General features: G+C 45.4%; 1 protein-coding gene across 2 annotated transcripts in view; it reads left to right on the forward strand.

Annotated features, from left to right (window-relative positions):
- The window catches only part of LIPA (lipase A, lysosomal acid type), a 128,903-nt gene that overhangs the window by 95,674 nt on the left and 7,274 nt on the right, over window positions 1-25,955 (forward strand). For both annotated transcript variants that reach the window (XM_027528938.1, XM_027528937.1), the window contains exons 4-8: window positions 14,710-14,908; window positions 16,024-16,133; window positions 18,665-18,801; window positions 20,851-20,997; window positions 21,905-21,976. In XM_027528938.1, the coding sequence (XP_027384739.1) occupies window positions 14,710-14,908; window positions 16,024-16,133; window positions 18,665-18,801; window positions 20,851-20,997; window positions 21,905-21,976 (665 nt within the window). The remainder of the gene's footprint in view (window positions 1-14,709; window positions 14,909-16,023; window positions 16,134-18,664; window positions 18,802-20,850; window positions 20,998-21,904; window positions 21,977-25,955) is intronic.

A 25,955-nucleotide genomic window follows, 5' to 3' on the forward strand; every position in this document is an offset into this window, starting at 1 on the left:
GAGGCCTCCCTGTAGATCAGTGATGTGTGTGTAACACCTTCTATGAGCTAAGCTCAGAGACAAGTCTGGAAGCGATCTATGAAGGTGGTCAGTTATCTAAAGGAGTTTGTGACTGTCCTCAGAGCTGCATAGGTCCTTCTCTGATGGTTTGCGTCTCCTTGGTCCACGGCCGAGCATGGTGCTGAGGTTCTGCCCTGTCCTTCACTCCCATCCTGGAGCAGTGTTGTCAGTGGTGCTAGTTTGGCTTATTTAAGCCAGATAGACAGAAAGAATACATAAAATCCTTCACTCCCAGCTTGGAAGCTGGCTCATCCATGCCGCTTCGTCTCCCGACTTCCTCTTCTGTTAATAACACCCTCATTGTCCTAATGACCACGACCAGAAACTGCACAGTCACTCCTGACTCCCATCCTCCAGGAGCTGACAAGTCCTCTCTAGGCTCCCATGTTACATGGCTTCCGTTTAGCCTTTTCCTGTCTGCCAGGCCACCACCCTACCTTATGCTCTTGTGACTGCTTACCTGGCCATCTGAAATAAACTCAGAATCTGAGAGAGAGAAATAATTTCAAAACAAGAATAGGGCTGTTCATTCTGCTTATCTTTTAAGAGATTAATGCTCTTAATGCATAAGAAAATAATGCCATATATCTGTACTATTTATAAGTCATTACATGATCCTTTAAAACATAATTCATTTATCAAGAATGAAGTGAAGCTGCTCTTCCTACTCTTCTTTTTTTTTAAAATAATTTTTTTTTAATTTATTTTTGACCGTCCAGGCTCTTTGTTGCTGTGTGGGCTTTTCTCTAGTTGTGATGAGCAGGGGCTACTCTCTCATTGTGGTTCGCAGGCTTCTCTTTGCAGTGGCTTGTGGGCTCCCCTCATAGCTCAGTTGGTAAAGAGTCCACCTGCAATGCAGGAGACCCTGGAGAAGGGATAGGCTACCTACTCCAGTATTCTTGGGCTTCCCTTGTGCCTCAGCTGGTAAAGAATCTGCCTGTAATGTGGAAGACGTGGGTACGATCCCTGGGTGGGGAAGATCCCTTGGAGAAAAGAAAGGCTACCCACTCCAGTATTCTGGCCTGGAGAATTCCATGAACTTGTATAGTTCATGGTGTCACAAAAAATCAGACATGACTGAGTGACCTTCACTTTCAGTTTCACTTTTTTTCTGAGCACAGGCTCAGGGGGGCAGGCTTCAGTATTTGTGGTGAGTGGGCTCAGTAGTGGCTATGGTTTTTCCTGTGGTCATGTATGGATGTGAGAGTTGGACTATGAAGAAAGCTAAGTGCCAAAGAATTGATGCTTTTGAACTATGGTGTTCGAGAAGACTCCTGAGAGTCCCTTGGACTGCAAGGAGATCCAACCAGTCCATTCTAAAGGAGATCAGCCCTGGGTGTTCTTTGGAAGGAATGATGCTGAAGCTGAAATTTGGCCACCTCATGCGAAGAGTTGACTCATTGGAAAAGACTCTGATGCTGGGAGGGATTGGGGGCAGGAGGAGAAGGGGACGACAGAGGATGAGATGGCTGGATGGCATCACTGACTCGATGGACGTGAGTTTGAGTGAACTCCGGGAGTTGGTGATGGACAGGGAGGCCTGGCATGTTGCGATTCATGGGGTCACAAAGAGTTGGACACGACTGAGCCACTGAACTGAACTGAACTGGGCTCAGTAGTTGGGGCTCGAGGCCTCTAGAGCAGAGGCTCAGTAGTGGTGTCACACAGGCTTAGTTGCTCTGCCTGCTGAATGTGGGATATTCCCCGATCAGAGATTAAACCTGTTGCATTGACATGCAGATTCTCTACCACTGAGCCACCAGGGAAGCCCCTGCCCTTCTTAGTGTAGTTCATTTCTTTCTCAGTTTTTGTGTTAAGGGTAACAACCTTACCCCTGGGTTCAGGGATGCTAACAACCCTTCTATAGGTGGTTGCAAAGTTGGAGTTTCTGTGAGGGGACTAGGGTTGTGCTGTGCTGTGCTTAGTTCCTCAGTTGTGTCTGACTCTTTGCACCCTCATGGACTGTGGCCTGCCAGGCTCCTCTGTCCATGGGGATTCTCCAGGCAAGAATTCTGGAGTGGGTTGCCATGTCCTCCTCCAGGGGATTTTCCCAACTCAGGGATTGAACCCAGGTCTCCAGCATTGCAAGCAAATTGTTTACTCTCTGAGCCCCCAGGGAAGCCCAAGAATACTGGAGTGGGTAGCCTGTCCCTTCTCCATCTTGCCAATGTCACCTCCATTACTTTATAGATACCACATTCCTTGTGGAACCTTAGTTAAAGCTGCATGGTGAGCATCTTTCAATCCTGTCTCAGTGGCCCCCTCCGATTTTATGTAGAGCCTCACTTGGGGATAATCAAAAGATTTTTATCACAGGCCTTGGCTGCATGACTCCTCTACCATGTCAACTGCTTTCCTTTCTACCAACCTCCTTGTTCTCATCCATCTCATGTAGTTCTGCAGGATTAAGTTTCTTAGAGCCCAAGTATAATTATATGATACTGCCATTCAACAATCTTCATGCATCTAATGAATAAAGATAACACCATTCCTTAATGTTGTGTCCTGGCTGATGTCTGTACTATTCACCGTCATTTTGTAGAGCAGTGGAGTTTTGAAGTTCACTTTGGGTGTGTGCAGAGAACTTCGTGAATCCCCAAGTTAGTGATTACAGTCATAGGATAGGATGTCTATGGTGTCGTCTTCTGTAGAATGGGATAGACTATCTCTTTCATCTGGTTTATGAGGAGTGCTTGAGAACCATTGATCTTTACCCATTGTCTAAGAAACATTTCTCATTGGCACAGATTTAAATTGGCACCATAGCCAAATTGCAAATGGTATCATTTAAGTTGTATCAGTTTATAAGTATTAAAGAGTCACTCTTTCACACTCTCAAATCCAAATAATTTATTCCCCTTTTGCTAATTTCTCTCTGGGCCTCAGCTGGTGACTCAACCCATTGGAACGGTGATCACTGTGCCTACCATCTTCATTTCTACACATCCGTAAAAACGCTTTTTTCCCCACCCTTGCCACCCCACCCGGCTTAATTGGCCACTCTGCCTGGTTGCTTGAGCAGGAAGGAGACCACTTCCTCTGAACTCCCAAAGGTCTTGCTGATACACCTCTTGAGGTCCTTGCCTTACTCTGCGGTGGGGTTGACTTAGGTGTGTACTTCTCTCTACCCCGCCCCCAGTCCCTCCCGCAGCCACTTTTTGAAGGAGGAGGCTGCGTCTTTATCACCTTTCTATTCTTCACAGCAAGGAGCATGGCCGTATTGTCTGCATGGCTGGCCTCGTTCAGAGGTGTACCTGGCAGTCATCAGAACTAGGATTCTGAGGGCGATGAAGGCAGCAGATCCTCTCTCAAGTAAAATAGAATAGACACTTGTGCACAGGTTTTATATTCAGATGCAGAGAGTTTATGAACCCAGTGGAGAATCCCCTGATTTAGACAATCATTTACAATCTGTCTAGTCAGACCTCTAATTCAGTTCAGTTCAGTCGTTCAGTCATGTCTGACTCTTTGCGACCCCATGAATCGCAGCACGCCAGGCCTCCCTGTCCATCACCAACTCCCGGAGTTTACTCAGACTCACGTCCATCGAGTCGGTGATGCCATCCAGCCATCTCATCCTCTGTCATCCCCTTCTGCTCCTGCCCCCAAATCTCCCAGCATCAGAGTCTTTTCCAATGAGTCAACTCTTTGCATGAGGTGGCCAAAGTATTGGAGTTTCAGCTTTAGCATCAGTCCTTCCAATGAACACCCAGGACTGATCTCCTTTAGGATGGACTGGTTGGATCTCCTTGCAGTCCAAGGGACTCTCAAGAGTCTTCTCCAACACCACAGTTCAAAAGTATCAATTCTTCGGCACTCAGCTTTCTTCACAGTCCAACTCTCACATCCATACATGACCACTGGAAAAACCATAGCCTTGACTAGACAGACCTTTGATAGCAAAGTAATGTCTCTGCTTTTGAATATGCTGTCTAGGTTGGTCATAACTTTCCTTCTAAGGAGTAAGGTGGCTTGAAATGTGTATTTAGAAAGCTCTTGGTGACCAGTAGAGCATGTGTGGGCGGTTTCTCTGTGTTACACAACCTTCTCTCTCAAGTGTTGAGCTCCCCCTCCTTTACACTAATTTTGTAAGGGAATTGAAATTCAAAAATTCATCCTTTATAGGGAAGTGGTCATATTTTCATCTCCTGAGCCTTATTTCAGAAAGTCATGGGATGCTGGCACTGGAAGGATCTCAGAGTCCTGCCTGAACCGAGGATTTGGAGAGCTTGCATTTTTAACATAACTCCCTAGTGGATTCCAAGGTAAAATCCTAGGGTTTGGGAACTCGGGTTCTAGAACAGTGCACCCTCATTTTACTGGGCAGAACAGTTAGGTTCAATGAGGGAAAGGAATTTGCTTTACATCAAAGTCTAGTGGTCCAGCCAGTCTGATTCCAGTTCAGTATTCTTTGAGCCGGAGTGTGTGACCTTATGTGTTTAATAAGTAATGAGCAAGTTGGATCTATGGGAGTCAAAATATTTATTTTATTTGGCTACGACACAGAAATAAAGGCCTTGTCCCAAATAGGTAAAATAGCAACAATATCAGTGAGGCAGACTTCTTGCTTAACTGCGAAATAAACTGTAAACTAAAGCAGCCATCAGATAAAGTACCAACAGTGAAAATTCATATCTGAAAAGCGGTGGTTCTACTGGCTTGATGAGTGAAGTGCATTCTGGAGTGTAATTGTCTTAGTGAAGAAACAGGCTTTCTGAACTTTGCCTTGGTAAAACTCCTCAGGGGTTGCCCATTGTACTTTTTGAGTTATAATTGAAAATACACAACCTGACTTGTGAGTTAGGTTTTGCAGGAAAAGTCCATCAGCCTGTGTTTTTTTTTTTTTTAATTAATTTTGGTTATATGTTTTAGGATTCCATCCAATTTCTGAATTTTCTGTTCTTATATGTGATTCCTAAGGAAACCATTTCCAAAATGCAGTGCCCTGCCAAGCTAAACAGAGGCCTTGATCAACTAGGATGCAATTCCTCCCCCCGGGGTGGCATTGGGAAGACGTAGGGCCATTAGGCAGTGCCTGGACGTGTTGACTCTGGCTCTCTGAGCTCATGCCCTGGGACCTTGATGACGCACTGGGTGTGGGGCTGTGTTCAGACCCTCTGCCTAACTGAGTGCCGCGGGGCAGTGTCAGCTGCACAGCAGTTTTCTTTTGTATTTGCAGATTGGGGCCAGGAGCAGAGAGTCAGAGTGAAAGAGGAGATGCTTGGCTCAGCACCCCTTCTTCCCCTGGACTCCCTGTCTTCCTCCTGTCTAACCTCAGTGTTGTATCAGGGAGGAATTCCCCAGCCACTCACACCCAGTCAGGCCTCTGGCTACACATTCTCATAGCTCTCTGTGTGTTTCCCTCACAGCAGTTAAGACAGTTAAGACAATAAATAATAGTGTATTATGGGGGTGCGGAGAAGGCAGTGGCACCCTACTCCAGTACTCTTGCCTGGAAAGTCCCATGAGCGGAGGAGCCTGGTAGGCTGCAGTCCATGGGGTCACTAAGAGTCAGACACGACTGAGCGACTTCACTTTCACTTTTCACTTTCCTGCATTGGAGAAGGAAATGGCAACCCACTCCAGTGTTCTTGCCTGGAGAATCCCAGGGACAGGGGAGCCTGGTGGGCTGCCGTCTATGGGGTCGCACAGAGTCGGACACGACTGAAGTGACTTAGCTTAGCTTAGCTTATGTGGGTGATGATGCTTGTAATCTCTGGCTTCCCCACTAAACTGTGAGCTGTCGGAGGGCCCAGACCTTTTCTGATTACTTGATAATCTGTCCGGTCCAGGGCTTTAGTCTGCCTGTTAGTGCAGTCCTGGTCCTCCTGGGGCCTGGGTTGACCGAAGCATCTACACTTTATGATGACCACAGCGGGGTAGGATCCTCCTGAGCTCAGAGGCACGGCACCTCTGTTTAAAGGTAGGCTGTGGTAACAGAGAAGGGCATGGAAAGCAGAAAGGCAGTTTGGCATGGAGATAATGGGCACTTTAATGTCACGTGATCACACGGTTCCCAGCTCCACCATATACTAATTGTATCTGCATCCTGGGGCAAATTATTTCTTTTTTTCTATGCCTCAGAGACCCCATCTATAATGCGGGAAGAGTAACATAAATGGTCTAGCACCATCGTGGGTACATAGTAAGCTCTAATGAAGGCTGTGCCCTGGAAAGTGCACATGGTGTAACTGTGTGTGTGTGAATTTGTTGTTCTTGCTCTGTTGCTAAATTGTGTCTGACTCTTTGCCACCTCATGGACTGTAGCATGCCAGGCTTCCCTATCCTCCACTATCTTCTGGAGTTTGCTCAAATTCATGTTCATTGAGTTGGTGATGCTGTCTAACCATCTCATCCTCTGTCACCCTTTTCTCCTCCTGCCTTCAGTCATTCCCACCATCAGGGTCTTTTCCAACGAGTTGGCTCTTCGCTTCAGGTGGCCAAAGTATTGGAGCTCCAGCTATAGTCCTTCCAGTTAATATTCAGGGTTGATTTCATTTAGGATTGACCAGCTTGATCTCCTTGCAGTCCAAAAGAATATCAAAGTCTTCTCCAGCACCACAATTCAAAAGCATCATTTCTTCAGAGCTCAGCCTTCTTTATGTTCCAGCTGTCACATCCATATGTGACTACTGGAAAATCCGTAGCTTTGAGTATGCACTGTTTTGTTTTTCTTTCCTTTCCTTTCTTCATTCCTTCACTATTGCATTTATTTATCAAATTTCCCTGCTGTGAGCACCACATGGCAGACTCAGCATCAGGTGCCACAGATGCTGCAGTGGATGAGACAGAATGGTTTCTGCCTTCTTGTTGCTTAGCAATCATCGTGACCATGGCTACTGCTGGGGAGAGAGGCGCCCTGAGGACGGGGTATTTTTCTTCCCTGCTCTGTGATCCCAGCACTGTTGTGTTCCTTCCTGCTGAGGGTCATGACCTTTCTAGCAGGGTGACTGTGAAATGTGAGTGCAGTGACTTCCCTAGTGGCTCAGACTTTAAAGAATCTGCCTGTAATGTAGGAGACCTGGGTTCAGTCTCTGGGTTGGGAAGATCCCCTGGAGGAGGGAATGGGAACCCACTCCAGTATTCTTGCCTGGAAAACCCCATGGACAGAGGAGCTTGGCAGGCTACAGTCCATGGGTTTGCAGAGAGCCCTGATCTGGGATTTCCAGCTGCGTAACTCTGCACAGATAACTTAGCTACACTGTATCTCAGAGTTCTTATCTGAAAAATGAGGGTAAAAGCTAGTACCCAACTATTTCCTTAAATTCCTATTGCTGCTGTAACAAACCACCACAAACTTAGTGGCTTAAAACAGCACAGATTTTTTTATCTTACTGTTCTGCAGGTCGCAAGTCCTAAGATCAAGGTAGGGCTGCCTGCTGGAGGCACTTGGGAAAGATCCCTTTTCTTGCCTTTTCCAGCATCTGGAAGCTACCCCCCTTATTGGGGCTACTGGATAACCCAGGATGATACCCCATCTTAAGATTCTTAATCACATCTGCAAAGTTCCTTTTGCCACATGAGGTAACATGTTCACAGGTTCCAGGAATTGGGAATGGGTTTCCCCAGTGGCTCAGTGGTGAAGAATCCACCTGCCAATTCAGGAGATGTGGGTTTGATCCCTGGGTTGGGAAGATCCCCTGGAGAAGGAAATGGCAACCCACTCCAATATTTTTGCCTAGAAAATCCCATGGACAGAGGAGCCTGGCCAACTATGGTCCATGGGATCTCAAAAGAGTCAGACACAACTTAGTGACTAGACAACACAACATCTTTGATGGCCACCGTGTAGTCTGCTGCCCCAGCTCAGCAAGATGCATGGTTTCTTATCTGAGATGGTGCATGTAGCATGGTGCCTGACCCAGTCAACACTTAGTGCGCTCCTGAAAGGTTGTTGTTGAATCACGGGACTGCACCGGGATTCTTGGCCCCCGGAGGAGAAGAATTCAATCCGGGGCCAGAGACGAGGCTTGATCACTCAGAGCTTTTGTGTAATAAAGTTTTATTAAAGTATAAAGGAGACAGAAAAAGCTTCTGACATAGGCATCAGAAGGGGACAGAAAGAGTACCCCCCTGCTAGTCTTCAGCTGGATGTTATATAGTCACTAGCAGTCTGTTAATGAAAGAAAGGAATGTCTTAAAATTCAGAATGGCACCAGGCCCCTCACGCATAAGATGCATTTTGGGATAATCTTGGCGCCAAATGGTTTATCCTGGGCCATAAAATGATTAACTTGAATCTTGAAGAAGGGCAGACCACCATACAAATAGTTTCATTTACATAGATTAGGGGAACAATATCTGAGTATAACTTACTGGTTTGTCAAGTAGGTTCTGGGCCAAGAGGCGGAACCTACTTGGAGACAGAGTTTGGGGTAAAGGCATAGTACATTAGCATAGCTTAAGACGAACATTTCCATAAGAAAAAGGCATTGGTTATCTCTAGGCTCAAGAATAGCTAACTTCAGGGGAAATCGGGTGTCATTATGGCAACACAGTATTTTAAGAGAAACCTCCCTTTAAATTTGTATAGAGAAGGAAAAAATATTGCTAGTTTGTTTCCTCCTGCCCCTTAAAAGAGATAAAAATGTCTGACACTTGCAGGCTATTTCCTCCATTTGGAGACCCCTGGCCTTCCTGCCTGTTACCCTCTCATTTTCATCGACTCCAGTCCCCAGGTCCTGGTCTACAAAGACTGTGAAAAGTTTGTCCTTTCTTCCTCCTTGAGAATTCCAGACCCCTCTCTCCTTGGGGACCCCTAGATTTCCTATCAACCTGCCTAGGAAATGACTCTCTCACTCCTACTGTAACTGAGATGACGTTACCGTGGCCAAAGAATGCCTGTTCATGTTGTCTTTCTTCACAGAGCTGTTCTAATAATAATTAATTACAGTAGTACATTTATTAGTATTATTATTATGAGTCACTATTATTTATCAACCACTGTGTCATCCCCCACTTTAGATAAGAACATCTATATTCCAGAGAGATTGAGTAAATCCTATAGGGCTTCATACCCAGTAAGAACCACAGTCTGTTTCATGCCAATGTCCTGATCTTTGTGATCTGCTCCTCCACCTCCTCCTTTCAGTTCTTCATTGGACCTCAGCTGAGTTCTCACAGCATTTTCCAGTGTGGTGGAGGCACACTGCCCTGGTAGAGAAGGCCAGTGCCTTGGGAGGTGGGAGGAACTTCTGTAGGCACCCAGTCATCTTCGTCTTGTGAGGCTGTGGGCTCAGCAGATTCATTTTTGAAGCCTGAGTAATCCCTTCTGGGCTCCCACCCACGTTTGGCCCTATCAGGGCCATCACGGGACTGCATCTCTTTGCTGGCTCTGTGCTGACTACGTAGGTAACCGATAAAGTCACTCACCCTCTCTGGGCTAAAGGTGCCCGGAGGCCTTTTCCTCAGCCTGCAGCCCTCATACGGCCAGTTTGGACAAACTCACAGTAGGGCTCTTCAGGAAAGACAGCCCTTGTCCCGCTGTGTTGGTCTGTTGCTCAGACAGACCAGGCTGCAGGTGCTGGCATGCGTGGATAGGCTGGTCCTTGGGAGAATCGCCTGTGTACAGAGGGGTGCACAGTAATAGCTAGCTGTTACTTCAGTTAGCTTCTCTCAGCAGGATGAAGAGAAATCCGATTAAAGTAATTCACTGGAAGATGAGAATGACAGTAGGCTTAACCCTCCTGGAGAGAAACTTCTTTTTCCAGCAAATCCTTGACTGGTGGCGGGTTGGAGGAGATGACATCGTGCCTTCCTTCCTCCGCCTGCCCCATCTCATGGGAGCCAGGTAGGAGCAGGTAGGAGAAGCTGGCAGACAGGTGGGTAGGCCTGTCACAGTGCCCTTGTCTGTTCTGCTGCCGTTTTGCATTCGCTAAATGTCAGAGGGAAGGGACAGGCAGTTCAGCACGTATTTTCCACCCCAGGCCTGGGTTTGTTAGTATTTTCTCTTTGTTGGTGGCCCACCATGTCTCCTGGAGTCACAGGCATGGGAAGCCCAGTGGGGTATATTCTCTGTGGCTTCTTCCTCGGAGGCCCCTTTCGTTCTGGGAGGAAGGGGAGCTGGCCCCACGTGCAAGGATATGCGCCCCTGAAGGAAGTCCTTCATATCGCCTCTGTGCCCAGATCAGATAAGGCACCACACCCTGCCAGTGGTTCCCCAAACCCCTGTGATTCAGCGCTTTTACAGTGCCCTCTGGGGTCCCGTCTGGCTGAGGCCCCGGATACAATGTCAGGTCTCTGCAGATCCACGCGGCTGAGCCCTTTGTGGGGAGTCTGTCTGTCACTTGAGATTTGTCTCAACTCTTCCTCGCCTGGTGGAGTGAAATTTATCTTTCCTCTGAGTTTTACTGTGTGGTAGTCTAGCCCCTTCCACACTGGGCTGGAGGGTAATCGTGTCTGTCTCCTTGACTAGAATGAAGCTCCATGGAGAAGGGAGCACTGCTTACCCACTTTCTTATCCCTGAAGCTAGCTCAGTGACTGCCACAGAGTACGTACCAGGACAGAAAATGTAATGTGTGTTTTGAATCACTTGATGTTTTTTTGTTGTTGTTTTTTTTTTTTTTTTTTTACTTCCAGTGCTTTGCTTATTATCCAGTGAAACTCTCAGTGAACATTCCTCAAATGATTGAAAAGGACATAGCTGAGAGGCTTGAGGTTGCTGTCAGGCGGAGCCGTTTCTCAACCATGTGCTTCTCCATGCCAGCCCCTTTCCTCCCCTGTTGGCATTTCCCAGGAGAAAGCTGTGGGGTCTGCCCTCCCCTTTGCAGTTCTTGGCCCAGATCCTCCAGATTTGGAAACACCTGACTTTGAAAGATCAGATTCACTCCTTTCTTCCTGTCTGGTTTCACCTTTGTATCTGTGGTTCATTAGGCTTTTGGATCCAGCTTGAAGTGAGGGATGGGGGAACCCTAAAAAACAGAAAGAGAATTAGAAAAAAACCTGACTTTGATCCACTCCCATCCCCTGTGACAGGTATCTTAACAAGTCACTGAGTTTTCTCTACCACATCCTCCCCTGCTTAAAACAAGATATTCCCATTTGAATGCAGAGTTCCAAAGAATAGCAAGGAGAGATAAGAAAGGCTTCCTCAGCGATCAATGCAAAGAAACAGAGGAAAACAACAGAATGGGAAAGACTAGAGATCTCTTCAAGAAAATTAGAGATACCAAGGGAACATTTCATGCAAAGATGGGCTCAATAAAGGACTCGAAATGGTATGGACATAACAGAAGCAGAAGATATTAAGAAGAGTTGGCAAGAATACACAGAATTGTACAAAAAAGATCTTCACGACCCAGATAATCACGATGGTGTGATCACTCACCTAGAGCCAGACATCCTGGAATGTGAAGTCAAGTGAGCCTTAGGAAGCATCATTATGAACAAAGCTAGTGGAGGTGATGGAATTTCAGTGGAGCTCTTTCAAATCCTGAAAGATGATGCTGTGAAAGTGCTGCACTCAATATGCCAGCACATTTGGAAAACTCAGCAGTGGCCACAGGACTGGAAAAGGTCAGTTTTCATTCCAATCCCAAAGAAAGGAAATGCCAAAGAATGCTCAAACTACCGCACAATTGCACTCATCTCACACGCGAGTAAAGTAATGCTCAAAATTCTCCAGGCCAGGCTTCAGCAATACGTGAACCGTGAACTTCCAGATGTTCAAGCTGGTTTTAGAAAAGGCAGAGAGCAAATTGCCAACATGTGCTGGATCATCGAAAAAGCAAGAGAGTTCCAGAAAAACATCTATTTCTGCTTTATTGACTATGGCAAAGCCTTTGACTGTGTGGATCACAATAAACTGTGGAAAATTCTGAAAGAGATGGGAATACCAGACAACCTGACCTGCCTCTTGAGAAACCTATATGCAGGTCAGGAAGCAACAGTTAGAACTGGACATGGAACAACAGACTGGTTCCAAATAGGAAAAGGAGTATGTCAAGGCTGTATATTGTCACCCTGCTTATTTAACTTATATGCAGAGTACATCTGGAGAAGGCAATGGCACCCCACTCCAGTACTCTTGCCTGGAAAATCCCATGGATGGAGGAGCCTGGTGGGCTGCAGTCCATGGGGTCGCTAGCAGTCGGACACAACTGAGCGACTTCACTTTCACTTTTCACTTTCCTGCATTGGAGAAGGAAATGGCAACCCACTCCAGTGTTCTTGCCTGGAGAATCCCAGGGACAGGGGAGCCTGGTGGGCTGCCGTCTATGGGGTCGCACAGAGTCGGACACGACTGAAGCGACTTAGTAGCAGCAGCAAAGTACATCGTGAGAAACGCTGGGCTGGAAAAAACACAAGCTGAAATCAAGATTGCTGGGAGATATATCAATAACCTCAGATATGCAGATGACACCATCCTTATGGCAGAAAGTTAAAAGAAACTAAAAAGCCTCCTGATGAAAGTGAAAGAGGAGAGTGAAAAAGTTGGCTTAAAGCTCAGTATTCAGAAACCAAAGATCATGGCATCTGGCCTGATCACTTCATGGAAAATAGATGGGGAAACAGTGGAAACAGTGTCAGGCTCCAAAATCACTGCAGATGGTGATTGCAGCCATGAAATTAAAAGATGCTTACTCCTTGGAAGGAAAGTTATGACCAACCTAGACAGCATATTAAAAAGCAGAGATATTACTTTGCCAATAAAGGTCCATATAGTCAAGGCTATGGTTTTTCCAGTGGTCATGTATGGATGTGAGAGTTGGACTGTGAAGAAAGCTGAGCGCCGAAGAATTGATGCTTTTGAACTGTGGTGTTGGAGAAGACTCTTGAGAGTCCCTTGGACTGCAAGGAGATCCAACCAGTCAGTCCATCCTAAAGGAGACCAGTCCTGGGTGTTCATTGGAAGGACTGATGCTGAGGCTGAAAATCCAATACTTTGGCCACCTGTTGACTCATTGGAAAAGACTCTGATGCTGGGAAGGATTGGGGGCAGGAGCAGAAGGGGACGACAGAGGATGAGATGGCTGGATGGCATCACCGACTCGATGGACATGAGTTTGGGTGAACTCCAGGAGATGGTGATGGACAGGGAGGCCTGGCGTGCTGCGATTCATGGGGTCACAAAGAGTCAGACATGACAGCGACTAAACTGAAGTGAACTGCAATCCAGGTACCTGGGTTGTTTCATTTTGAAACAATTTTCTTTGTTTCTTTTTCTGTTACACACAGACTCCTTTTAACCATGGATTGCAATAGAGGTTGTTTTAGGCAAGGCCAAGTCCATGGAAATTGAAAATGTGGGGTAAATACAAGTTTTGGGAAACCCTTCCATACATTACAGAGCAAGGGGTCTGGGAACGTTGTAAGCCTCATACAGGGGTAAATGGCAGCTTCGGGGTTCAGTAGAAGTATTTGCAGATGTTGTTGAAAGCCCCTTAGCTGCCATAATTGGCCCCTCTGCTCACCGTGTGTGGTGGGCACATGCCTGAGTTGGCAGCCTGCACTTTTCTGGGCTTCACGGTCACCTCTTGCAAAAGCATCTGTGGCTCCTAATTGCTTGTGGGAATCCAGAACTTATTTACTGGTGGCGTTTAAAGAGTTTCCTGGTATATCTTCAAGTTGCCAACTCGACGTTTCAAAAATCCTTTGAACCTTCTGGGGGGATAGGGAGGGAAGTATAGAGAGATTTCAGAGGCATTTGAAATATTCCCTCAAGAAAAGGTAGGGAGCTGACTCCTGGTCCCCACAAACTGGCGCCTGCCTCCCCGTCCCGCTCAGTCCTAGCTGCCCCACCCTTTATGCTGCTCTCCCCTCCTCAGTTCTCCCACACCCACTGGAGCCCATCCTCCTTTCTCAAGACTCTGCCCTGCGAAGTTGGCTACTACGCAGCCTCAGGTTTTCCATTAAGGGTCTGAAGAGGCACAGGTTGGAACCAGCAGCTAGGAGTTTCGCTCCCTGTGTGCTAACCTCCTGCCTTCCCTTAACCCTCCCCAGCAGACACCACCGAGCACAGACGCTCCTTCTGTTAGTGAGGACCAGCACCAGAGCCTCTTGGAACAAGGCAGTGCTGCCCCACTGGTCCCTAAGGTCTTTCCTTGGTCAGCCTGACTTCCTGGTCTTTTAATGTCCAATCATCTTTCCCATGACCTTCGTGATAGCTCAGTTGGTAAAGAATCCACCTGCAATGCAGGATGCCCCGGTTCAAATCCTGGGTGAGGAAGATCCACTGGAGAAGGAATAGGCTAACCATTCGTGGGCTTCCCTTGTGGCTCAGCTGGTAAAGAATCTGCCTGCAATGTGGGAGACCTGGGTTCGATCCCTGGGTTGGGAAGATCCCTTGGAGAAGGAAAAGGCTACCCACTCTAGCAGTCTGGCCTGGAGAATTCTATGGACTGTATAGTCCAAGGGGTCACAAAGAGTCGGACACAGATGAGCAACTTTCACTTTCCCTTTCCCACGGCCCAGTACCAAAACACCTTTGATGGGAGAGAAGTGTCTTCACGTGCCCAAGAAAAACAGCTCCCACGCTCTCTTCACACATTATGTACAGTACAGTTACCCCTGAATGGTAACACCACCTCGGTCTTTTTGTTTCTGTTCCATTATTTGCTTTGTGATCTTTTGCGACTTATCTGGTTAGCATGATATCATGTCAGTTTTGAAGCTTTGTGCTGCTAACTCTACACATGATTGCCTTCCAGGTCCCAAACCAGTGGTGTTCCTGCAGCATGGCTTGCTGGCAGACTCTAGCGACTGGGTCACAAACCTGCCCAACAGCAGCCTGGGCTTCATCCTGGCAGATGCTGGTTTTGACGTGTGGATGGGGAACAGCAGGGGAAACACCTGGTCTCGGAAACACAAGACTCTTTCAGTTTCTCAGGATGAATTCTGGGCCTTCAGGTATCTTTTGAGTCGATTATGGCAGGGGTCTATTTCCTTGGTACCCTCAGTGTAAACACTGGGGAGACTAATAGATGGGGAATTCAAGACCATATGACAGGAAACCGATGGTTTATGGAAGGTTCTACCCTTAACCTTCTCCCTTCCTTCATAAACGTGTACTCCAAATATGAGGAATTTAATAAATAGCAGTAATGTAAATTATAAATAAATGGTTACATTGAAGGATTAGATTCAGTAAGGAGTTTTTAGTTATTTTGGCATTCCTGGTGGTGTGGGTTCTGCTGAGTAAATTGTGTCCCATAACCTTCTCCTTTCCTTCATAAACGTGTCCTCCAAGTTTTCACTTTTCTTATTTCCAGAAGTTCTCTTCTCTCTTTAATTCCAGCTGGACCAGTTAATCACTGCATGACATTAGGCATGCATGCGGCATGCTCTGTGTCTGTAAAATGGGGATAATAAATACCTATCTTGTAAGGTCACTGGGGGCTTAACAGAGAAGATGCAAGCTGGAAAGAGACTGGCAGAGAGCCTGACACGTTGGGAGTGGTGGTAACAGCACGCGTGCATACGGGCTCAGGGCTGTGTCCCCAAACCAGGCGTTGGAGAAAGTCAGCACCAGGGACTCCTTCGGGCTTGCTTCCCATTTGTAATACCAGAACCTACCCAAGGCCATAAAACACAAGAATGAGAGCTTTTTACCAAAGGCCTGTCCAGGAATATATTTGTTGTTACATTATTTGTAATAGCAAAAAGTTGCAAACTCCCAAATGCCCATCAGCAGTGAATGGACAAATAAAGTGTGATGTATTGACACAGTCACCAACCGACAGCTATATGCGATGGCAGAGATGAAGTCTGCCATCATAGAAAATTTCAAAAATGGATCACACTCTGAAAAGTGAGGAAAGCAGTTATTTTCAGGAGGCATGGGTATCAAGAAGCCCAGAGAGGCTTCTGCAATCCGGTGAAGTTCAGTTTTCTGCACTCAGGGCTGGTGTACCCAGCTGTGTTCAGCTTGTAATGACTCATCAGACCCACACACTTGTTATTTGTATTCTGTTGTATTTGTGTACCATGTCTCCATGAAAGATTTCCTTTTATTTGGATTACAGTTTTGATGAGATGGCAAATTATGACCTACCAGCTTCAATTAACTTCATTCTGAATAAAACTGGCCAAGAACAACTGTATTATGTGGGTCATTCTCAAGGCACCACAATAGGTATGTATATAGTAAAAACGGAAGGTGGATAAAATGTCGTTACAGTGTTTGCCCTTAAAAGTGAAATATTAAAAAATGGTTAGTTCAGATGGAGTTTTATGTTTGTTTTTTAATGCCAAGCAGAAATAGTGAAAAGGGCAAAGAATTTTTGTAAAACCAAGTCTTCTCTGGAAATTCAGACTTAAACGTAAATAGGTAAACATGCTGTATATGGCTCCCTTGATTGAAGGAATTAATGTAAGCCACAGCCTATTACGGGGCTTCCCAGGTAGCACTAGTGGTAAAGAATCCACCTGCCAATGCAGGAGAAACAGGAGATACAAGAGATGTGGGTTCAAGTCAGGAAGATCCCCTGGAGCAGGAAATGGCAACCCGCTCCAGTATTCTTGCCTGGAAAATTCCATGACAGAGGAGCCTGGCACGCCACAGTCCAGGGGGCCACTGAGTAGGACATGACTGAGCACGCACACACACGCATATTACATATCTTCCTAGTTAAATACTATGGGGATGTGAGAGGGCAGACAGACAACAAGGAGTTGTATAAATGTAGGAGCTTTTATAAAGAAAACAAGGAAATATGCTGATTTTTAAAAGTAAAGTAGACTAAACTAATTATAAGGATGCCATAATATGCTTTATTTACAGTTTTTAAAAGTCACATGCATTTTTAATTTATGCTGATGATAAAAGTAATATGTGTTCATTGTAACAGAAACAAAATTTAGCAAAGTTTCAAGAAAAAAAAGAATTGCCCATAATTTGAGCAAACGAGTTCCCCTGAATACGGACTAGAGACCTGTGTCATAATTGGTTTAATTCCCTCTTTAAGGGTAAGTTATGACTAATATCTTTGTGTTCCTATTACACAATCTCCTTAGAATACTTCTCTAGAAGAAAACTATGATATGAAAGGTAAAAATACTTTAAAGTGTCTCCAGATATGTGGTCAAGCAGCCGTGCTCTCATTACCACCCCTCCGCTCTTAGCCAGCTTGAGAGCCTTTAAGCAAAAAGTGACATGGACATAACTGCTCTTCTTATTAATGGACTTAACCGCTTTTTCGTCTATATTCCTTCTTCCTTGACTTGTTTATTTGTGTCCTTTGCTCCACTGCTTTCAAAGTTGACATTCTGGGGCCAAGTTTAAGGCAAGAAGTGACCCAAAAGGAAGCTAAAAGATATTTTAGAGCTGCTGCTGCTGCTGCCGCTAAGTTGCTTCAGTCGTATCTGACTCTGTGTGACCCCATAGACCCACCAGGCTCCCCCGTCCCTGGGATTCTCCAGGCAAGAACACTGGAGTGGGGTGCCATTGCCTTCTCCATTTTAGAGCTAGAGAATTCTAAATGTGTGAGTTCCTTTTGAGTCCATCGTGATTGCTTTGAGTACCTTTGTACATCATTCTTAGCGATGAAGGGATGGGGACCAGGGGTGGAGCTATTACGAATACAGTCTTCAGTCTGGCTTACATCATAAAGGAATGGGAAACATCTCCTGGTTCTAGCAACTTGGATTTCTTCCAGTGTATATCTAGGTTGAAAATCGAAACAAGCACTTAACAAATACTTGATTTACTGATTTAACCAAACTCAGTGTGTGCACACGTAGGTGTCTGTGTGTGCATGTGTGCTCAGTCGTGTCCAAATCTTAGCAACCCCATGGACTGTAAGCCCTCCAGGCTCCTCTGACCATGGAATTTTCCAGGCTAGAATACTGGAGTCGGTAGGTAGCCATTCCGTTCTCCAGGGGATCTTCCCAACCCAGGGATCGAACCCGTGTCTCTGGAGTCTCTTGCGTTGGCAGGCAGATTCTTTACCACTGTGCCACCTGGGAAGCTACATAGGCTTTCAGAGGCCCTCATTTCTAGAGTTTTGCTTCCTGGCATCGCTTGCATAGATAATCAACAAGGACCTACTGTATAGCACAGGGAACCATACTCAGTATCTAGTGAAAGTGAACGTCACTCAGTCATGTCTAACTCTCAACCCCATGGACCATACAGTCCAAGGAATTCTCCAGGCCAGAATACTGGAGTGGGTAGCTAGCTGTTCCCTTCTCCAGGGTATCTTCCCAGCCCAGGGATCAAATCCAGGTGTCCCACATTGCAGGCAGATTCTTTACCAGCTGAGCCACCAGGGAAGCCCAAGAATACTGGAGTGGGCAGCCTATCCCTTCTCCAGCAGATCTTCCTGACCCAGGAATTGAACCGGGGTCTCCTGCATTTCAGGTGGATTCTTTACCAGCTGAGCTACCAGGGAAGCCCAGTGTGGGAGATCTGGGTTTGGTCCCTGAGTTGGGAAGATCCTCAGAGAAGGGATCGGCTATCCACTCCAGTATTCTGGCCCGGAGAATTCCATGGACTGTATAGTCCATGGGGTTGCAAAGAATCGGGCACAACAACCTGAACGACCTTCACTATTATTTGCATGGTTCTCAAGGTGCCACTAGAGGGCAGCATGCACGCCCAGCCTTGCCTTTGCAGAGGGAAGTCCTGGAAGATGGAATTCTGTTCTTTTCCTTTTGTTCTCACAGGTTTTATAGCGTTTTCACGGATCCCCGAGCTGGCCAAAAAGATTAAAATGTTTTTTGCCCTGGCTCCTGTGGCTTCAACCAAGTTCATGACTGGTCCTGTAGTTAAATTAGCACAAATTCCAGAACTTTTTCTCAAGGTATTTGGACCCACCCCACCCCCACTCCCTTCCTTCACAGATTTCCTTTGGTGCTGAAGAACTGGCCTTTAGTGGAAGAATGTGTCTTCCTCCCCCACCAATGGAGTAGCGGGTTTCCTTCTTTCCATGATTTTTCTTCCCTGCTTCACCCCTACTTCCAGATCCTAGGGAGTCAGGGAAGGTATCCTTAACTCTACACTGGAGCCTCCTTTTCTCATGGTTAACATATCAGTGCAGCGCCCTACCTGCCAAGAAAGAGAGCACGAGGAAGACCAGGAGAAAGGCAGCTTAAACCTCCTTAAAGTTGCCCTCTATTCCATAGGATGGGCCTGAGCGTAGAGGAATAGGCAGGAAGTGGGAGATGGGAGCGTCCACGTGCCTGACGTTGGCCACACTGATGGTGATCTAAAGACACAGTTCCTATTATATTTTATTATATGACCCCTATGCGCGGGCTGATAACGTCATCAGAGATCAATGCGTGAAGCCCCCAAGCTGTACTCAGGGAGGCAGTAATTTTTATGAGAAGTTGAGAACCAGCTGAGGCCAGATGCACTATCTATATTCTGGACATGATACATTAATACACACACATTTGAAACCCCATACAGGAATATACCCTTAATGTATACATATCTCTTGGCCATTTAAGAAGTATGTTCACAGGACATACAGACCCTCCTCTGACCTCAGAACCCAGATTCTCTGTACCAGTGGTCAGACAGGCAGATAAGACATGGGTCCCTCTAACCAGATTTATTTTAAGTACCTTGGATAATAGAAGCTTCAGTTTTCATTATAAACAATTAGAGATTACAAAGTACCTTCAACTACCAAGGCTTCTCCTAGTACTTTCCTCATGGTGCTCAGTTTGGGGTCTTTTCCTATGGACCTTGTGGGTGAATTTACATACCTGTATAGGTCCAGAGAGAAACATATTTTTTTAACGTATGCAACTGTGTAACTCGAGTACCTTGATAAAGACCCTATTTCCAAATATGTCACATAGTGAGATAAAAGGAATGTCTTTTGGGGAAGGGACACAATTCAACCCATAAAACTGCCTTTACAAGCATTTGAATTTTTCATTCTGCTTATCCTTCTGGATAGGCATTAGCAAAAGTGTAAATTACAAGGAGATACTTTGAGTTCACTATAAGGAAGATCTTTTTCCTGTTTCATGGTATGTACATCTGTGAAGATCTGCCTGGAAGGCATGGTGATTACCCCAGAAATACTTGAGCACAGGTCCAGGGGCCATTGATCAAGCCTGCTGTACACGAGGAGTCAGCAAACATTTTCTGTAAATATTTTTGGCTTTATGGGTCACATCATTGCCATTGCAACCACCGAGCTCTGCCATTATTATGTGAGACAGTGTGTAAAGAGATAAGCTCAGCTGTGTTCTCATAAAGCTTTATAAAAACGGCATGCTGACAGAGGAGGCATGGGGCTTTATTGCTTAATGGGTACAGAGTTTCAGTCCGAGATGCTAAAAGAATTCTGAAGACCGATAGTGGTGATGGTCACACAACACTGTGAATGTACTGATGCGGAACTGAACACTGAAAAATGGTTCAAATGGTAAATTTTATATCAAATATTAAAAAGCCCCCAAAAGGAGTGGGCAGGATTTGGCGCACTGGCCAGTAGAATTGGATTAGACATATGTGTTCTAAGGAAACACATTGCTGACCAATTACAGTTTCATCTGTTTCTCAGAAGTCACTAGCCATCTATCAACATCAGATGAAACCTTCTGGGGATGGCCCTGGGATGAGGGATCATTCAGGCCCTTTCCCTCTGTAAAAGCCTTCTGTGGACCTATTTGATTCGCTGCCTTCATGTTTGCATTTGAGACTTTCACACGTGTCACATCTGCTGTTGCCTTAGTAAGCACATCACCCAGGAATCCTGGTTTGCATGACTGGTTGCCCTTTCTCGTCTGAGTCCCTCTGTGGAGATAGGTGGCATGTATCTGCTTGTGAGGCGGGACATGGAGGCCGCTACATCATAATGAAATGCTGAGACAGTCTTTTTATTTTATAGGATTTATTTGGGATCAAAGAATTTTTTCCACAGAATACATTTTTGAAGTGGCTGAGTACCCATATGTGCACTCACGTCATTCTGAAGGAGCTTTGCGGAAATGTCTTTTTTGTTCTGTGTGGATTTAATGAGAGAAATTTGAATATGGTATGTATGTTTACAATAACACTTGCTTTAAACTTTCAGAGATTTTATTTTATCTGTGAATATGTGTCTTTGTGTTGGAGGATGTGGGAGAGGCAGGAGTGACCTCAGTAGAGCTCTCAAGAATCTCATTGCAGAGGCACGAGAAGCCACCTTGGCAGGTGCCTGAAGCACCATCTGCGGCCAGCCTCTGGCCAGTGCTTGTCGGGTTCCTGCCTTGCACCTGTGTGAAAACTATGCAATGAGGAGATTGCTCATCATCTAAATTCTGATATTTATATTTTTTAAGGAATTTTTTCTTTAAAATAATAGACACATTTAGCTGTGTTTAACTTTTGGAATGTCCACTGATACACAAACACCCATTTATATACATTTACTTATTTATTTTATAAAATGTAAACCCTTGGCCAGCAATGTGCTGATGTATTGTAATTACAAGTTACATTTGTAATTTATTGAGTTATAGTTTGAAAATAAGTTTTAAAATTCTGAAGTGGAGACTCAAGGACATTTTTAAGGGATGTTGATTTTTCTGATGAATAAAAAGCAGGGTGTGATTGTCATAGAAAACTTTGGAAATTCAGAAAAACATGCAGAAGAAAATAGAAATGACCAGTAATCTCAGCTGGTAAGCACCACAGTTGCAATGTTGCTGTATTTCCTTTTTTTTTTAATTTATTTATTTATTTTTTATTTTTTTATGTATTTCCTTTGTGTGTGTGTGATTATGCATATTTTTATAGGATGTATTAATACTTGTGGTCAAAGAATTTTTTCTGGTTCTCAATCTCATGTATTTGAGGTTATGGCTCTGTAGTTTTTAATGCTTCCCAGTATGAACTGTGTTTAATATCAATGCCTCCTTCATGCTATTTTCATTCTTTATTTCCACATATTTATTTTGCAGTCTAGAGTGGCTGTGTATGCAACACACAATCCTGCCGGAACTTCTGTGCAAAACATGATACACTGGCTCCAGGTAGGCCTTTCAGGAGCGTGGTGGGAGGTTGTAGAAAATCAGCATTGGAAAGCTCTGTGCATTCTAAGAAACAGAAAGTCTGCTCACACATCTGGGCTGCCTTTCTTCCAGTGCCCTGGGCTCTTGTCACTGTGTAAGCGTTGTCTGTGTTATCCTTCCTTGGGGAGACTGCATTACATGCAGATTCACCAAACAGCTATTGAGGGCTCCCCTGGTGGCTCAGTGGTAAAGAATCTGCCTGCTGTTGCAGGAGACACAGGTTCGATCCCTGAGTTGGAAAGATCCCCTGGAGAAGGGCATGGCAACCCACTTCAGTATTCTTGCCTGGAGGATCCCCATGGACAGACAAGCCTGGTGGGCTACAGTCCACAGGGTCACAAAGAGTCGGACATGACTATGCAGCTCAGCACACGGAGCATTTCAGCATTAACCCATGAACACAGTTTACCTGAAACATCAGTGGATGAGCAGCTAAATCAATCATGGATATAAATGAGAGTCACTGAGTTTTAATATAGACTTTTGATTGAATGATCACATATCACAAAAATATGCATGTTTATTCTCCTGCTGCTACTGCTGCTAAGTCACTTCAGTAGTGTCCGACTCTATGCAACCTTATAGACGGCAGCCCACCAGGCTCCCCCGTCCCTGGGATTCTCCAGGCAAGAACACTGGAGTGGGTTGCCATTTCCTTCTCCAATGCATGAAAGTGAAAAGTGAAAGTGAAGTCACTCAGTCGTGTCCGACTCTTCGAGACCCCATGGACTGCAGCCTACCAGGCTCCTCCGTCCATGGGATTTTCCAGGCAAGAGTACTGGAGTGGGGTGCCATCGCCTTCTCCAATGTTTATTCTAGAAAATGTATAAATTACATATGGCTATAATAAGGTTTCTCTTATATCATTCTGTAATCCCCCACGGAGAAAATGTGTACCCAGGGATATGAAATGTCTCTGCATTGTACTGTTTCTGGCTGCATGTCATTTCAAAAAGTAGTAGTTAAAGATATAGATAGAGATCATAATTATAGAAATAGATTGATTTATTTTCTTCTTACTCTTATAGCCTAATTTTTTTTCCCACCTGACAATATGTCAAGGACTTATTTCTACCTTGGGGCGTGCTTTTTCCCCCTTGTACAATTGTACAATTTTCCCCCCAGATTCTTTTTAAATATGAAATAACTCACCATTTAAATACCAAACCAAGATGCAGGGGGTGTCTTGGATAGCAGTTTCCAAACATCTGGCAGTCACTGCCTGCATCAGAATCATGTGAGTTGCCTTTAAAAATACACTTTTTAATAAAATACTGTTTTTAAAAAGAAAGGGGGAGTAGGTTTGTTGTAGCGCTACTCAGTGGTAAAGAATCCACCTGGCAATGTGGGAGATGCAGGTTCGATCCCTGGGTTGGGAAGATCCCCTGGAGAAGGGAATGGCAACCCACTGCAGTATTCTTGCCCAGAGAATCCCATGGAGAGAGGAGCCTGGCAGGCCACAGTGCATGGCGTTGCAAAGAGTCGGACATGACTGACCACACTTGCACGTTGGATTAACTACAGTCCAGGCTTTTGAACCTGCGCTCATTTCACATCCTAGCAAGGTAATGCTCAAAATTCTTCAAGCTAGGCTTCATTAGTACATGAACCAAGAACTTCCAGATGTACAAGCTGGATTTAGAAAAGGCAGAAGAACCAGAGATCAAATTGCTAGCATCCCCTGGATCATAGAAAAAGGAAGGGAGTTCCAGAAAAACATCTACTTCTACTTCATTGACTGCACTAAAGTGACTGTGCACTGTGTGACTGTGTGAATCACAGCAAACTGTGGAAAATTCTTCAAGAGATGGGATACCAGACCACCTTAACTGCCTCCTGAGAAACCTGTCAAGAGATGGGATACCAGACCATCCTTAACTGCCTCCTGAGAAACCTGTCAAGAGATGGTGATACCAGACCACCTTAACTGCCTCCTGAGAAACCTGTACGCAGGTCAAGAGGCAACAGTTAGAATCGAGGCAACAGTTAGAATCGGACATGGAACAACAGACTAGTTCCAAATTGGAAAAGGAGTATGATGAGGCTGTATATTGTCACCCTGCTTATTTAACTTATATGCAGAGTACATCATGCGAAATGCCAGATTGGATGAATCACAAGCTGAAATCAAGATTGCTGGGAGAAATATCAACAACCTCAGATATGCAGATGATACCACTCTAATGGCAGAAAGTGAAGAGGAACTAAAGAGCCACTTGATGAAGGTGAAAGTAGAGAGTGAAAAAGCTGGCTTAAAACTCAGCTTTCAAAAAATTAAGATCCTGGCATCCAGTCCCATCACTTCATGGCAAAAGATAGGGAAAAAGTGGAAGCAGTGGCAGATTTTATTTTCTTGGGCTCCAGAATCACTGTGGATGGTGACTACAGCTGCGAAATTAAGAGATGCTTGCTCCTTAGAAAAAAAGCTATGACTAACCTAGACAGCATGTTAAAAAGCAGAGACATCACTTTGCTAACAATGGTCCATCTAGTCGAAGCTATGATTTTTCCAGTAATCATGTACAGATGTGAGAATTGGACCATAAAGAAGGCTGACTGCCGAAGAATTGATGCTTTGAACTGTGGTGCTGGAGAAGACTCTATGAGTCCCAGCAAGAAGATCAAGCCAGTCAATCATAAAGAAAATCAACCCTGAATATTCATTGGAAGGACTAATGCTGAAGCTCCAATACTTTGGCCATCCGATGTGAAGAGCCAGTTCATTGAAAAAGACCCTGATGCTGGGAACGATTGAGGGCAGGAGGAGAAGTGGCCAACAGAAGATAAAATGGTGGGATGGCATCACCAATTCAGTGGACTTGAGCTTGAACAAAGTCCAGGAGATAGTGAAGGACAGGGAACCCTGACATGCTGCTTTCCATGCGGTTGCAGAGTTGGACCTGACTTAATGACTGAATAACAACAACAGTGTTTTAAAACACAGACTCCTGTGTTCCATCCCTAGAGATTCCAATTCATTCGGACTGGAGAGCCTAAACTTTTATTTTTTAAAAACAACTTTACCGAGGTATAAGTGACATACAGTATTTAAAGTGTACAGTGTAGTCTGTTTTGCCATATACACCTGCAAATGTATCACCACAGTCAAGACAATAAACATCTCTCTCCCCCCAGAGGCCCCTGTTAACACCCACTCCTGGAGCCTACTCAGACCCACGTCCATTGAGTTGGGGATGCCATCCAACCATCTCGTCCTCTGTCGTCCCCTTCTCCTGCCTTCAATCTTTCCCAGCATCAGGGTCTTTTCGCATGAGGTGGTCAAAGTATTGGAGTTTCAGCTCCAGCATCAGTCCTTCCAATGAATATTCAGGGTTGATTTCCTTTAGGATGGACTGCTTTTGGTGCCGAGTGGTGAGAATTTAAATACTGTTTAAAAATTCTGCCCATTAGATTCTACTATTCAACAGGATTTGGGACCCATTGCTTCAGGACATTACTGGCACGTTCATGTCCCGGGAACCCTGGCTGTTGGGAGTGCCGTGGGTCACCTCCCCCTAGGCTTGTCCCTACGAACCAGGCAGGATGGGGCGTGAGGCTTTTATTGCCATGGTGACTATGAGGCCCAGTGCTAAGCATCAGTGACTCAGTGTCAGAGTCTGGCTTAGAAGAGGCATCTGCAAGGCAGGGAGCTCGGGACAGGCAGAAGAGCACACACTTACCTCTGAAGTAATGTCCTAAAACCTTCAAAAGTCCTCAGATGTTCACTGCTAAGTATCCATTCAGGCCCCTGCTTTTCTCCTCAACTACATCTCTGTTTAGCCAGTGGTTTTCTTTGTACGCCCTGCCATCAACGTCTGCTGGTCTGCGTGAGCATTTTTACCCTCACCCCTAATGGACATTTTTCAGGAAGGCCCAGCGTCTGTCATCTCAGAGGCCAGTGCTCCTCGTGCAGAGGATGACTGAGCTGAGCTCAGAGCAT

The sequence above is a fragment of the Bos indicus x Bos taurus genome, chromosome 26 (assembly GCF_003369695.1).
Source record: "Bos indicus x Bos taurus breed Angus x Brahman F1 hybrid chromosome 26, Bos_hybrid_MaternalHap_v2.0, whole genome shotgun sequence".
Lineage (NCBI taxonomy): Eukaryota > Metazoa > Chordata > Mammalia > Artiodactyla > Bovidae > Bos > Bos indicus x Bos taurus.